Source organism: Triplophysa dalaica, chromosome 16, assembly GCF_015846415.1.
Source record: "Triplophysa dalaica isolate WHDGS20190420 chromosome 16, ASM1584641v1, whole genome shotgun sequence".
In the NCBI taxonomy this organism is placed as follows: domain Eukaryota; kingdom Metazoa; phylum Chordata; class Actinopteri; order Cypriniformes; family Nemacheilidae; genus Triplophysa; species Triplophysa dalaica.
In genome coordinates this window covers 10,837,889-10,852,712 of record NC_079557.1, presented here as the reverse complement: position 1 = coordinate 10,852,712, position 14,824 = coordinate 10,837,889, and the positions used below count along the sequence as shown (strand labels likewise).

General features: G+C 38.5%; 1 protein-coding gene across 2 annotated transcripts; it reads right to left on the bottom strand.

Moving 5' to 3' along the window:
- Positions 1–427: 427 nt before the first annotated feature.
- xpnpep2 (X-prolyl aminopeptidase (aminopeptidase P) 2, membrane-bound) lies at positions 428–8,679 on the bottom strand. 2 transcript variants are annotated; one of them, XM_056769792.1, is made up of 22 exons: positions 8,514–8,679; positions 8,070–8,220; positions 7,504–7,571; positions 6,940–7,050; positions 6,778–6,841; positions 6,548–6,652; positions 6,270–6,356; positions 5,604–5,747; positions 5,174–5,275; positions 5,002–5,083; positions 4,079–4,280; positions 3,709–3,798; positions 3,223–3,332; positions 2,905–2,982; positions 2,745–2,816; positions 2,577–2,637; positions 2,414–2,483; positions 2,149–2,253; positions 1,975–2,034; positions 1,409–1,485; positions 1,206–1,295; positions 428–1,012 (listed from the first exon to the last, which is right to left on the bottom strand). In XM_056769792.1, the coding sequence occupies exons 2-22, from the start codon at positions 8,116–8,118 to the stop codon at positions 815–817; spliced, it is 2,025 nt and encodes a 674-aa protein (XP_056625770.1). In that variant the 5' UTR covers positions 8,119–8,220; positions 8,514–8,679; the 3' UTR covers positions 428–814. The 2 variants fall into 2 exon arrangements, with proteins under 2 accessions (XP_056625770.1, XP_056625769.1); XM_056769791.1 differs by having other exon boundaries at positions 8,070–8,679.
- Between the last annotated feature and the right edge of the window lie 6,145 nt (positions 8,680–14,824).

Here is a 14,824-nt window from a genome sequence, read left to right as displayed (position 1 = left end):
TAGGGTTCTCTATAAAAATCTATGATTGTAAACCAGATGTTGTTATATTGTCTAGTATGTGAACGCAGCCAAATACCTTGGCAGTCAACATATCAACAAAATCAAATATCAAGATGAGAAACATATGATGTTATACTAGGAGTTGTATACTAAGTGTACAATGTTAAAAAATATCTGTAAAAAAAGTAAAATTTTCGGCTGGGGCGGCAGAAAAAATATTATAATATAACAGTTATTTCAGATGTAAAATACCTGTTTTTCGTGTAAATTTGCAGTCTCTTTTGTAATTTGATGCATAATATTAAAACACTTCTGAAAATAGTTTTTTTACATTAAACATTACTGTACAGTAAAATTCTGTCAAAATTGTAGGCGCACCTTACATCAGTAATCACAGTGTAAACAGAAAAAAAACACAAAACTAAAATTGTTTTATGTTGTCTTTTAATAAATTCTATTTTGAAGTTGTATCTCAATAAATTATAAATATATTTGTTTATAGTGGTCGAACTTTCGATTAATCTCTACAGTACAGTATATCATACAATACATTATACAATATTAACAAAAGTTTAAGCTTTTTAAACTCAAAATTGTGATTGTAAATAAAATGTCAACATTGACCTTCTAATGAGGTCTGAATCTGTAGGTTAAAATGGCTTGTTGATAAAACAAGAAATGTGGAGGAGAAAATACAATATAGGATAAACAGCATAACAAGGAGTTCGCAATGTAGCTTCTCTGTTTGGACCTGAAGGTGAGTTGATCATGCACACAGGAACAGAGCAGGACTGACCATTGTTCATTGTGTATGTTAAAGCAGATGATGAAGTAAGGCGGGGAACAGCGCTGTTACTAACAGTGTAAATGAGGAGACAGCTGAAGCTCCAGCTATAAGGAACGGTGCTGTGTGCTTCATCATCCAGTCATACTCCACCTTCAGTCCTTGTCTTTCCAGTTCAGGACCCACAACATGCCGGATGGTCTCATAGTACGTGTTTAGCCAATGGAGCTACAACACAACAGAATGAAAACTTTTGCATTAACTGAGTTTGTTCAATGTTAAGTGTGCCAACTGGGGGGACTTTCAACAGAAACAATAGGCTTTCATAAAGCACGCAGATTGTCCCAATATTTGCTCTCTAATTCTGAAACAAAGTTTGCACATTTATCTAATTTGTGATGAACGTTATGCAATTTTTTACCTGCTCGGGGCTCAGAAGAGTTGTGTTTATAAGGTTTCTGTCATAAGGAACCAGCGAGACTGTTTGAAACTTCAGGTAATTATTTCCATACTAAACGGTCAACGCAGGAAAAATAAAGAAGACAATTAAAAACAAAAGCAAACTTCTACACTTTTGCACATATTAATAATATCATAAACTTGGCTTAATGTCATATACTTAACCTTTGTTGTTACTGGAACAGTGAGAACAATGTCCTCTATTCTTATCCCGAAGTCATTTTCCTTATAATAACCAGGTTCTAGAGGAAAAGTTATTTGTTTTAGACTTGCTTGAAGGGACAGTTCACTCAAAAAGTTTAATTCTGTCATCATTTACTCAACCTCAAGTTCTGTATACATTTCTTTGTTCTGATGAACACAATGAAAGACATTTGGAAGAATGATTTTAACCAAACAGTTCTTGGCCACCATAGTAGGAAAAATATAGGAGTCAAAAGTGCCCCAGAACTGTTTCCTTTCCTACATTCTTTAAAATATCTCCTTTCGTGTTCAACAGGACAAAGAAATTTGAACTACTAAACCAATGGTGACCAAGAACTGTTTGGTAACAAACATTCTTCCAAATATCTTTCTCTATGTTCATCAGAACAATGAAATTGATACATACATATTTTGAACCATTTGAGGGCGACTAAATGAAGACAGAATTTTCATTTTTGAGTGAACTGTTACTTTCATGACTGAAATGTATGATTACAGTAGCAATTATAACGAATTTGAGTCGTTACCTATTGATGTAAACATGCCCTCTTGAAATGGAATATTATTGGTCTGAAAACCCACAGGCCCTATCAGTACAATCAATAAACAAATATAGAGTACAATGGTCACTTCAAGACATGAAGTCTCAATGGTCAATGCTAGTGATGACATTACAGATAAATAGGTTTGAGAAGTCTTACATTCATGAACGCCAAAGTAGTTGCCCACACCATGACCTGTCCCATGACCATAATTCAAACCAATTTCCCACAGCGCCCTGCGTCCCAGCATCTCCATGTTCACACCTATGGTGTAAATTGAGAAGAAAGTATTACGTGACAAAAGAGATGCCATTGTACAGAAAAGTCATGGGGCCCCCTTGTGGAAAAACAATGCCATTGTTATGAATGTATGCGTGTCTTTGTAAGAATGTTCTTGAAGATTGTGACTAAAGCATATCCTCACCTCTAGTTCCCGAAGGAAAGATGGTCCTTGAAATGTCAATATTTCCCATGAGCACCCTTGTGTAGGCCTCCTTTACAGACAACGAGGAAAAGAGATTTTTATATTCAGGTTATATTCAGATTATGCTCTGCATATACACTATCTCCTTCCTGCTGTTTAGTACCTTTTGAAAATGAGTGGGTACACCCCAGTGCACGGTACGTGTGATATCTGTAGTCCCATCACTGCGAGACAAAAATACATTTCCGCTCAAATCCGACTTTTTGTTGCAGCTTTATCTTTACTTTTGCACAAAGAACTGCACAAGTGTTTTAGGGATTTTGAAACTCACAGATACTGTCCTCCAGAATCAACAAGATACATCTCTTCCACTGTCAGCTTTCGTGCAGTTTCCTTGGTCGGACTATAGTAAATTGGTATAGTTATCAAACATAGACGAGGACTGAAAGTGCATAAGCTATTTGTTAGGTAAGGTGGCAAGAATGCAATACCTGTAGTGGGCAAGAGCAGCATTTGGTCCGCTTGCAGAAATGGTCTCAAAACTTGGTCCTCTGCCATTCTTCTGCTTGCTGCCAGGACACAGAACGTGTGTGTGCATGTCAACATAAAATACTGTGTGTGTCTCTATTACTCCACACACCAATTTACACAAGCACGACATCCTTTGTTGATACAGTACAGAAACACACACTGCTTATCGAAATTACATTAAACCTACAATACAAGCTTAGACAACTAATGCTGAAGCAACAGAAAGCATGTGTTTTGTATTTAAGAGAATATCAGGGTTAAGCTCGGCTTTCCCATACCTGCGACACTCATCGACAAAATGTGCTGCAGTAATCTCAGTCTCTGTTCCTTCTGGAACTTTCTTCTCAAGCCACATGAGGAGCTGGATGACTGCGACTGCATCCCTCACCTGTGGGATCCAGAGAAGATGTTCACTCACCTCAGCTGATAATTGCAAAACCACCGACTTGTGACCAGACGAATGCCAGACGGGCGTTCGAAACAGGTGCAGTCAACTGTGGTCCGGCTCATAAAACACTAAAACAATGATATCTGCGATGGCCTGTTTTCAATGTTAAGTAAATATAACAATTCCATTTCTGAGAATGGAAAGCTGAAAACAAGCCATATCTCTAGAGCATTAAGCAAATTGAGTGAATGGAGTCTGTTTGATCTCCAGACATGGCTTTATGGTGTAATAAAGAGCCCCTCAATATAGAAATTATGATAATAGAACATTCATAAACGGCATCTAGCAGGTTTACGACTTGTGCTTGTCCTCTTACATGAGCCTCTTTGAGAATACGCTGCTCTGTCGAGTCCTTCACCGCTTTTGTGGTCAGCACAGGAGAGTAGGTGCTGGTCAGGAGTTTCTCCTAAAGAAGATAAGAGAGGTTGATCAAATATTGAGCAAACCTCACCTACATTATACTGTGGGCTTCTTTAGCTAACAGGTCAATTATTTATATCAAAATTACTATTCAAATACAACAATTAAAACCATTCAACGAGCAGCAAATATGAGGGTATTTCACAGAGCTAGTCTAGGATGGCATCTGCTTTCTCTTTGTTTGTCAAAAGTAGACAATGACGTCCTGACAAAATGCTATTCGGGCCAGGCACATGCGTCGGATGAAACCGTATAGATTATCTTACCTGAGGAGCGATGAGCTCATACAGGGCCTGGTTGGTATACTCTGTGCCCACCCACAACCTTGTGCCCGGTCTGACTAGATAGTTGGCCAGGTATGTACGCACAAAGCGGTAGTCGATCAGCTGGACACAGTACGCTGTGTAACATGATGAGTTCAGGTAGACCTTCAACTCGTCTGTGATGCGTTCAACGTGTACGAATAGCCTAGAAACAGAGGGAAGTTAGTTACCGTGCAAACCAAACTAGAGTGCTGGCCATATAAAGCAGACTTTAGGGTCATTTATCACATGTTGTAGTGGTAAAAGTTATGGATTTTTTTTTATCATAACTTTCGTTTGCATTTGTTATAAGAGTCTAAATAATGCAGGTTTTATTGCAAGGAAACTGGTCCAAAAGTCTCGTACCTCCAAAAGCGAAAATCAGGATCAGTCATGAATGGTATGTTTGAAACCTCATGCAAAAAACAGCAGGTGAGTATCCCTGGATGTCCTTTTTAGATTAAAATGATGTTTTACCAATGAACCAATGCCTATCTATAGGTTGTTGTTAAAACATCATAGGTCAAAGAGCATACGGGACACATGACAAAAAAAAAAGGCGGACGCAGCAGTGTATTCATACTTCTCGCAATTATACTATCTAGAATTTGCTGTTATAATGGTCAATAGGTATGTACTCAAATTCAATACGCACTGTCACACAATGCCATTTCAGTTGCATGCTGACAAAATTAATAGCTTGAATGCACTGCAAAGTGCATTGGATTAATGTAAAATGTTTTTCAAACATTGCTTGAAATGTTACATATATTACATTGTGATGCAAAGATCAATTTTTGTTTTTTAATTCTAATTTTAGTGGTTGAAGGACCACAAGAATTTTCAGACAAATACACCCTGTAAACAAAAGCAATGTCAACACTTGCCATATCTCATCCATTGACAGCAGAGTGTAGGAGTAGAAGAATGGATTATAAGGGACATCATTGCCTCGCAGATTAAACAGCCCTGAAGCAAAAACACAAGCTCAAATGTTTTGACCAACAAACTTAAACCCAGTTAATGTCAAGAAATAGTTTTGTGCCGCGGTGTTCGTACATGCAGTTTCGTCCAGTGCAGACAGCAGCACACCGGTGGGCTTGTATGGATTGATGCTTATTTGGGCCCGTATCTGCTCAACCTTCATCGGCCAGGTTCTCTCTGGACAAACACACACACGCACACTCGTGATCCTATAACTGCAATACTTTAATAATGCTCCATAAACCCTGCTCTAAAGCAATAGTTACATCACATCTTAAGAGCTCTGCCTACACTGCCGTCACTGTAGGTTATATCTGGTCTCTAAAGATTAAAGAAAACTTTTATTGCTCTGTTTGTTATCATCTGTCCTGCTTACATGCACTTATTAGTTATATCTGGTCTTTAAAGATTAAACAAGAATTTTATTGCTCTGTTTGTCATCATCTTATGGTCTCTGTTCAAGTTATCATATCAGTTAAGTAATGCTGATAAGACACACTCATACCAATAACACTGTCAGGTAAGCGTGTGGGCTTGTCTGCAGGCAGTGGAGGTCGATCCGTCCAGAATTTATCAACCAGATTATCAGGGATGGACTTCAGGATCCGGTTCGCTGGAGCCAGGTCGGTGTTGTAGCTGTTAAATGTGTCTGGAAAGAAAAAAGAAAATGCACATATTTTAGGAAGTGAACCCACACAAGTAAAAAGACTCGGATCAGTGTTTTTATAGTTTAGTTTCTAGTTGTATTGTATTTTTTATTGCTATTTCGAATAAGATGGTATTTTTATGTTTAGTATATGTAATGTTCATTTTAGTTAATTTTTCACAATTTTGTTTTGTACTTTGGTTATTTTATTATTTATTTGTTTATTTTTAGGTTGCGATACAAAATTATTATTTTTATTTTAAATTTATTTCAGTTACCCTCAACTTATTTCAGTTTATTCTCGAAGGAACATTTCTCATTTTGGTTAGCTTAAGTTTTAAAAATAACATTTAGGCCAATATCCAATTTGATTTCGATAAACAGAAACGTTTAAATAGTTTTAGTAAACTTTAATAACCTTGATATGGATTTTGGATAAAGTATTTACCATTACGCACAATGACACACTTGACCTTTTAGACTAATAGGAAAGAGAGAGTTTGTTTATTCGATGTGTTTGCTCACCGACAGAGAAGAGAAATGGGTCAAAGCCCACCAGATCTCCTTCAGCAATCTCCTGAATCAGCCAGTTGGTTATACTGCGAATGGAAACTATGATCCAGAGTTAAACCAGCAAAGTGTTAAAGAGTTATTGTGAATGCCAGTTTAGCAAAAAACAATAAATTATTCTCCACAGTGAGCAACAAAATTTTAATATCCTAGGAATGCCTCAAGGTCTTTGTATTCCTGCATGTTTAACTTGATTTGTTTTCCTGGTTTATTTATTTATTTGATGTCCTCACCGTCTCGCTCAAGCTCCCAGTTACAGTCCATTTGTCTCTCTGCTTGTATCCAGTAGCGGCTGTCAGTCCACAAAATTGCCTTGTTTTGAGTAACAACTGCTGTGCCTTTTATGAGAGACACAGACCATCATCACTTATAACTCAAGAGCCATCTCTCAAGGAGCAAATATGCGACGGATATAATGTGACTGAAATGCAGTAATATTATAATTGGCTGGCCGTGAACACACCTGCAGAGCCAGTGAAACCAGACATCCATGCCAACCTTGCGTCTCTAGGGGCGATATACTCACTCTGCCAATAAAACCAGTAAATCAGAACCAGTAAGTTAATTAAAAGATGGACAAAGAAGAGACGTGAGGATGATAGATCAATAAAAGAACTGGTTTTACCAGATGAGCATCTGTCGCTGGGATGATGTACGCTGAGATATTCAAGGGGGTCATAGCTGCTCTAAGATGGTGAAGTCGGAGAGTTGTGTTAACAGCTGTTGGTGGCAGATACTGCGACAACACAAATCAAACATTTTAACTGTAAAACATTTTTGCTTCCTTCCACGTTTTTAAGTACAATCACATTGAATATACAACTCACCCCAACTCATAATATAAGGCAATTTCAATTTTAAAAAGAGAGTTTTTTTCAGTTATATAAATAATACAAATCATAATAACAATAATGGGTGATGACAATTGTTCCCTCTGCGACAGAATATTTTTCCCCTCTGCCACTGAAACGTTCCCAGCAAACGCTCACTTCACTGAGATAAGATCCGTTGTGCATGGCCTATAAACCGAGCCTCTTATCAAAGAGAGAATCTCCTCACCGAGAGGTCAGATTGGGCCTGTGCGCTGAAGACAGCGTTATTGTTTCTAGCAGTGGGTGGCTGGATCAGTTGTGTGAAGGAAAACATAACCAGAAGCAAAAAGAAAGTGATGGCGTATAAAACACATTACCTGAGGAATTGCAGAACAATTCCTCTCGCTGCCTGGTCCTTCTTCAGCCCACGCTGCATGAATACTCACTGTGTTGATGCACAACAAGAAACACAAAGTATAACTGTTTAAAACCTACTGGCAGCACATTTGGAGATCGAAGGTTAAACGTCTGCCTTTATAAACTAAGATGACAGTGTCACGAGTTAGTGATTGAAACTTTCCAAATGAAACTACAATTTCAAAACAACCTTAAAATCCAAGACACTATGTGAACGACAGCACAAACGTATTAAATATCATCACATTTTAAATGAAATACCATTTAATATGGTCTGATAAATTAAACAGAAAACAAATAATGCATTAAATGAGTAAATGAACAGAAAAACTCTGAATGTGCATCCTGCCACCAAATTCATCTTCAATCTAATGGCATGCAAATATGTTTCCTTTAATAAACCAACACATGGCGCAACAACAGATGGTGAATTTGAATGTTGCCTTAACGAAAACTTCAGTCATACAGCACATGGTTATCTCATTCGCTTGCACCGAGATGAATGCAGAACACATGACTTTTTTACCTTCAAGAACCACAAGACACACAGCCAGTATCCAGCCTGAGGAACTCATTTTAGACCATCTGCTCCAAGCAAATCCACACACAGAGTGTGACGGCGGGGCACGGGTGTCTCTGTCTTGTAAGTATGCGTGTGCGTGTGTGAGGGTGTGTATCTGAAATGACATGCACTATCATAACTCAGATTCTGATCAGAATCATGTGCAATAGCCGACGGAGAGGAACTTTGGCTGCGCCTCTAATCTTTACTCCTGTAATAAAAGCAGGCTGTCGCTATCTGTTCCCTGGTACAGCACACATAGCCAGGCATAGCGAAGCAGTTCACATAGTAAATTATATCCTCTGTCTCCTGTTACTTTATGTTGACTGACCTATTCCCAAACTACTGTATACTTTCCTTTTCTGCCAACTTACCCTGAGCAAACACAATTACTCGATTTTTCAATACCTGACTGGAATCTCCAATGAGCCGAGGAGGACATTCTGCAAGTAAAAACAATGTTTATGAAATCCCACTGTACCATGTACCACTCCACTGGAGATCTCAAACCTCATTTGCATTTGGGTAGAATTTTGTCAATATATTGCACCACACCACATTGCAACAAGTTTGATGTCAACATCTGCGATCCAGGCTAAGAATGACATGAGGTTTAAAAAATCATGACTATTACACAAAACTGATTTCCAGAAAATCTCTAGTTGGTAATAAGCAATGCACAGCTTATATAATATAAAAGAAAAAGTGCACCGTGCTGAATGATTATGAGACCGATTGTCTAGACGCTATTAATTACAGTGGCACAGTCAGATGCATTCAGAGAACAGCTGAGATGCAGGTCTGGATGCTCTTCTGCCACCAGTCTCATTACGGCATAGCAACAGTGTCATGTGCAGACTAGAAGGAGAATTCATCACTGCTGAGATATTGTAGAATAATAATCAAATGACTAATACATCTACAGTCAAGCTTTTAAAAACATCACACATGTAAATTTTAAAGCGTCAGTTATGCAAAAATGCGTATTATATTTTCTTCTAACCCCATGGTGTTTTTTCAGAGCAACATAAATTGATTTATTTTGAAAGACTCATGCATGTTTGTCATACAACAAGAGTAGTCCGTAATGTGCTATTCAATGACACACACTTTCAATGAGGAACTTATTTATACAGTAAGTAATAAATCCACATGCCACATGTAATATACTGCCCAAACATGCATTCAACCCATTCATCCAATAAACGGAAAAATGTATGTTACGTTTGGTTAATGTATTTGAAAGAACTAATGCTGCTTTGGCATCAATTATGTTGATGTGCCATTTTAAAATCTAGACACGGTTGAAGAACTTCGCACGGTTGAAGATTATTAATGAGAAATGAGCTCAATTCAGTCTGTTCATATCACAAATCTATAGTATGGCTTCATATGATGTGCAATAGCTCATGGATGAAATAGACAACATTTACTGTAAGAAGCTTACGCTTTTTTCTGTCCTTTAAGAACTGAAAGGGATGATTCATCCAGAAATGAAAATTTGGTTATAATTTATTTAATCTGTTTTGAGTTTTGTGTTGGGGGCACGGTGGCTTAGTGGTTAGCACGTTCGCCTCATACCTCCAGGGTTGGGGGTTCGATTCCCGCTTCCGACTTGTGTGTGTGGAGTTTACATGTTCTCCCCGTGCCTCGGGGGTTTCCTCCGGGTACTCTGGTTTCCTCCCCTGGTCCAAAGACATGCATGGTAGGGTGTGAGTGCGTGAGTGAATGAGTGAGTGTGTGTGCCCTGCGATGAGTTGACACTCCATCCAGGGTGTATCCTGCCTTGATGCCCGATGACTCCTGAGATAGGCGCAGGCTCCCCGTGACCCGAGGTAGTTCGGATAAGCGGTAGAAAATGGAATGGAATGGAATGGAGTTTTGTGTTGATATATATTGTGAAAGTCAACAAAAATATTCTTCTTTTGTTTTGCAGAAGAAAGTCACAGGTTTGGCATGACATGAGGGTAAGTAAATTATAAAAGAATTCCAAGGTTCTTCTTGTGAAATGTACACTAGACATATATTACAAAACAATGTACACAATGTACGCCTTTGACTTTTGTGCATGCTTATCAAACACATTTACCAGCAGGGGGCAGGTTTGTTCTATTACTTTTTCAATGGATGTGACTTCCAAACTTGACTTTTTTAAATACAGGTGCAAATATTTTACACATCAATTTTTTTTTTAAACGGGACCCTACGGAGTGCACGTGAACATTTAATGCTTTAGTGAACTGTTTAAAAATTAACTGATTTTACTTGTTTTGCAACTTGCAAATTAAGTAAAACAAAAACTGATTTAATTTTAACAAACGTGAAGATGTACATGGATAGACTAAACCCCATTTTTAACCTGCTTGGTTGCAAAAACTATGCAAATAAATTGTGCATTAACACACTTGCGCGCATTCCACTGCAACTGCACTATTATTTACAAACTTGTAGACATACAAACAGACTCATGTCCTATGACATTAAGTATGTGCAGATTTGTGAGTCCTCTGGAACCAGTGTCTTCATTATTTGCTCAAATGAGCACAGTGCTCAAAGTTATAGATAGATATTAATAAATGGTAGCCCTGGCAACCGTTCTCTGGTAATGTGGAGCAGCACAGGGCGCCACAAGGAATACCTCAATTGACGCAGAGCAGCAGAACCCGGCACGGCCTTTCACTCACACGTACATGGATCATTGATCTCAGATCAGTTTTGAGAACAGGACACAGTGTAGTGTCTACTGTATTTTCCACTGTGTGTGTACAATGCCTGTGACTCAGGTAGAACAGCAAAACTATCTGATGTGTGGAACAGGAACCAAACAGGTTTAAAACCTAATATTCTAATAGGCATCTAGAACATCATATAGCAACACTCTGACAACCATTCATCATTTTGAATGAAGAAGTTTTGCTTACGCATAACCACTAACACGTTCAAATTTTCATGCAGAAGATATAAACATCTAGCATTGGATTTAAAATGCTCTTGACTCTTTTGCTCTTCACACTCTTTTGTTTCACGTTGACCGCCCCCCTCTCCTTGCTGTAAATTTCAGTCAATCATTATCTTTGATGTGACTACAGTGGCTACTGAATATGCCTGGAGGTCCTGGTACGTAAATCACAGATATCAGCACTAGAAGTGGAGACCAAGGACACACAGCATCTGTTTACTTGAAATATGGGGAAGGAAAGAAAGAGAGAGGAAGAAAGAGTGAGATGGAAAAAATACTGATAAACAATGAGAAATGCAAGGAGGAAATCCTTCAAGAGTCGCACACATGATGCAGACTGTGTTCTACGTCACGTAATGCAATGTGTATGAGTAAAGGAAACTGAATTCATTCCATTGCAAAACACTTTCTGTCAACACTGACATTTTTAGGTCCCAGTTAAGTTGTAGACTGTAAATACAACTATTTTCCTTTAGATTAGATAGATTACTTTGGGTTTTTGGCAAGGGTAGGAAGAAATTCCTCTTTCTACATGGTAATTGCTGCAAACTTTGCTAGATTAAAGCAGGTTTTCATAAGGGTTGGAACCCTTTAAAGTAAGCTTTGAGATACTGATGTGCAATTCACCTCTGATTACATCACACTACTCTTAAAGGGATAATTCGCCCCCCTCAAAAAAAACACGACTCTTTTTTCCGTGGAACACAAAAGAAGATATATTGAGAAATGTCTCAGTGGTTTTGCGGGTCAATGGGGGCCAGTGTTGTTTGGATTACCCACATTCTTCAAAATATCTTCATTTGTGTTCTGCAGAAGAAATAAAGTCAAACAGGTGTGGACTGACATGAGGTTTAGTACAAGATGAAACAATTTCATTTTTGGGAGAACTGTCTCTTTAAGACAAAATGTATTAATGCGATTGAATTTTTTAACCCAAAAGGTCATACCAGTATAAAACTAAATAAATAAGTCAGACTATTATTTTAGATTTACGAAACTAATGCCAAACATAAAAGGTGGGTGATGCCCCCTGAGCCCTGAAACAGCTGCATTACATTCAACATCTTGAGCAAATAAAACTTCACTGCAACTGAAATCCTGAATGTTTTTCTAACGTACAATGTAACAAACAATTACAAATTTCCAAGCTACAAAAGGAACGAATGAAATCATCATGCACGGCCTGCGATACATCCAGCTTGAATTGTGCTGAAAGATGACAGCAACATGCAGTCAACACGTGGAACACATCAGGAACGCTAATGCATGTTTGAGATGGTCATCAGCGTGCGATCGAATCATACAAAGCGAATGAACTCATCGACACATAATGCAACCCACAGACATTATTCTTTAAATGTAACTGACATATTAGAATCAATTAAGCAAAGGCTACATGTCATGAGATACCTCCATTAATCTCACAGATAGTCCACAGGCAGCATAAATGAGATAACCTCAGATAGATTTGAGACTTTGAAGTGGATCTCCCACGTGATGAAAAGATGAAGGGTTTGCTGGGTGTGCAGAAGGTTCCAGCAGGCCATGGAAGCCATCAGATGCCAGCTGAAGTGACTGATGATCGGGGTTGGTGTTCGATGCCGATGCTGGTCCCCGATCTGTGTAATCAGAACCTGAGAAATGGCGGGATTAGACGGGTCAGACAGGGTCAGCCGAGATGGATGTTGAACTTCCCTCTCGGCTGTGCTTAGACACTCAGAGGCGGAGGAGTTTTACATAATCAGCGGGTGGTCTCCGGGGTGCGGGAGTAGAGCTGAACTGACACACACACACAGTCTCCACACTTACTCAAATGCACCCCATGCCGTTTGCACCAGAGGAAGAGACCCCACTGTGCGTCTACTCCTCAGAATTAATGAAGGTATGTGGAATTGTTCTAGTTTTGAATAACAGAGAGCTCCGAGCTACTCAAAAGGAGAGAATGTATGGCTTGTCTTCTGTTCAAACAAATGTAGATCACTATCCTTTATGAATTTGGGTTTTTGAGTATTTTTATATAGGAAGGACTGGGGTAAGCTTTGCCACTTTTTCATACATGTCATCATCTGAGAGAACGCAAATTAAATAGAGGTAAATGTCAAATTACTTGTATTCACTATTAGACGAACCACTGACACAGTTAATTCTGAAGTATCTCCAAAGTACTCAAGTATAAAATATATAGCCTACACATACTTATATATGTGACCCTGTCTGTGAAACCCAGGCTAAAGTAATTTTACACTATTAATTTTCCAATTTTATGATTTTAATCTTTGACAAGGCCTCACTTGATCAATGTTGAACATATCAAGGATATATTTTTACAGAGTAGTCCAGCCTGATCTCACAGGAATTCGCAAATATTTATGATGTGGCTTTTGTCAATAGGGCAAAAACGTACGATTACTAGATAAAAGCAACACCAAAGGCCCTCCCCTGACCCCCCCCTAAACTTAACATCACTGGCGTGAAAACAAATCGTACCAAAACGTACAAATGCGATCGAATTCATTCAAACTAGCCATCTTATAAAATAGTTCAAAATTCCTCTGAGATTGTGTTGTATTTTTTACATTATAGGATGATTTTATCTGAATACTAAATCACACATACGGCTTTTGGGTTTTCGCAGAAAGGGTCACATATTTGCTTCAACAAACTGAAAACAAAAAAATAGACAATCACTTGATCTTCTAAATATATGCCAGTGACACATCTTACCCCACTCTCCTTTACTTTGTAGTGAAACTGAAGCGCAATTTATTTCTTTTGCTGTGATTGGTCCATCACATTAAATCACAGATGCCCTAATAAAACTTCCCTTCTTACATTCCCTTATAAATATTTATGTGAGAGAGAGGGTGAGGGGTGATGAAAACAAAGTCCAGTCGAGGGTCTTTCGCAGAGGGAGAGGTGAAAGTGAAGTTTCTATTAAAGTCTCCTCTGTTAAATATTTATGGGTCAAGAGTTGCTTTTGGTGATACCAGTGAGCACAATGACACATACTCTGAATAACCTTCCCGACTCACAGAGAGGCTAAAACAAGTGTGTCAGGAAAACAAAAGAGCCCCGAAACCTTTGTAATGCTGAAACTCTGAATTTCCCTCAGAAGCTCCTCGTGATATATACTGACAGAATCAGAAACAGCTGGACGATCATGTTATTACAGCGAGTGATGTGAGAAGAGTAATGAAAAGGCAGACAGCGGTCAGTATATTAGAGAACAGAAATAGCTATTTGACCACAGATTGAGAAAGAGAACATGCTTTATAGGGCCCATTTATGCTAGTAATAGCACATTTTTGATGATCTCTCTGATGCACTGATGCTCTTATAGAAGAATGTGTGTGTGTGTGTGTGTGTGTGTGGGGGGGGATGTAACTGGTCACTGGCCATTTCTTGCAGGTCAAACATACAGTATGTTGTGTTTTGGATGCTGATGTCATTACTATGCTTCCTAACAACCAGTAAACCTTCCTTAATTTGTACAAATAATTGTGTGTTTTACTTGTTGTGGGGGATATTTCATACTTTGAGGGGTTTCAATTCTTCGGCAGAAAAAAGGAAAATGACTGTTTGTTGGGTATCCCATCTGGATTTCATTTAGAAATAAATTTGCTGTCTGTCTTTGGAGACATTTTCCCATGATTGCTCCCAGAACTGTCAAAACTTGTCAAAGACATGACAGACAAGCTCAGGTGTGTAAATGTAGCACTGGGAGAGCCTGATGCTGACATCAAAATCATAGATTTGATTT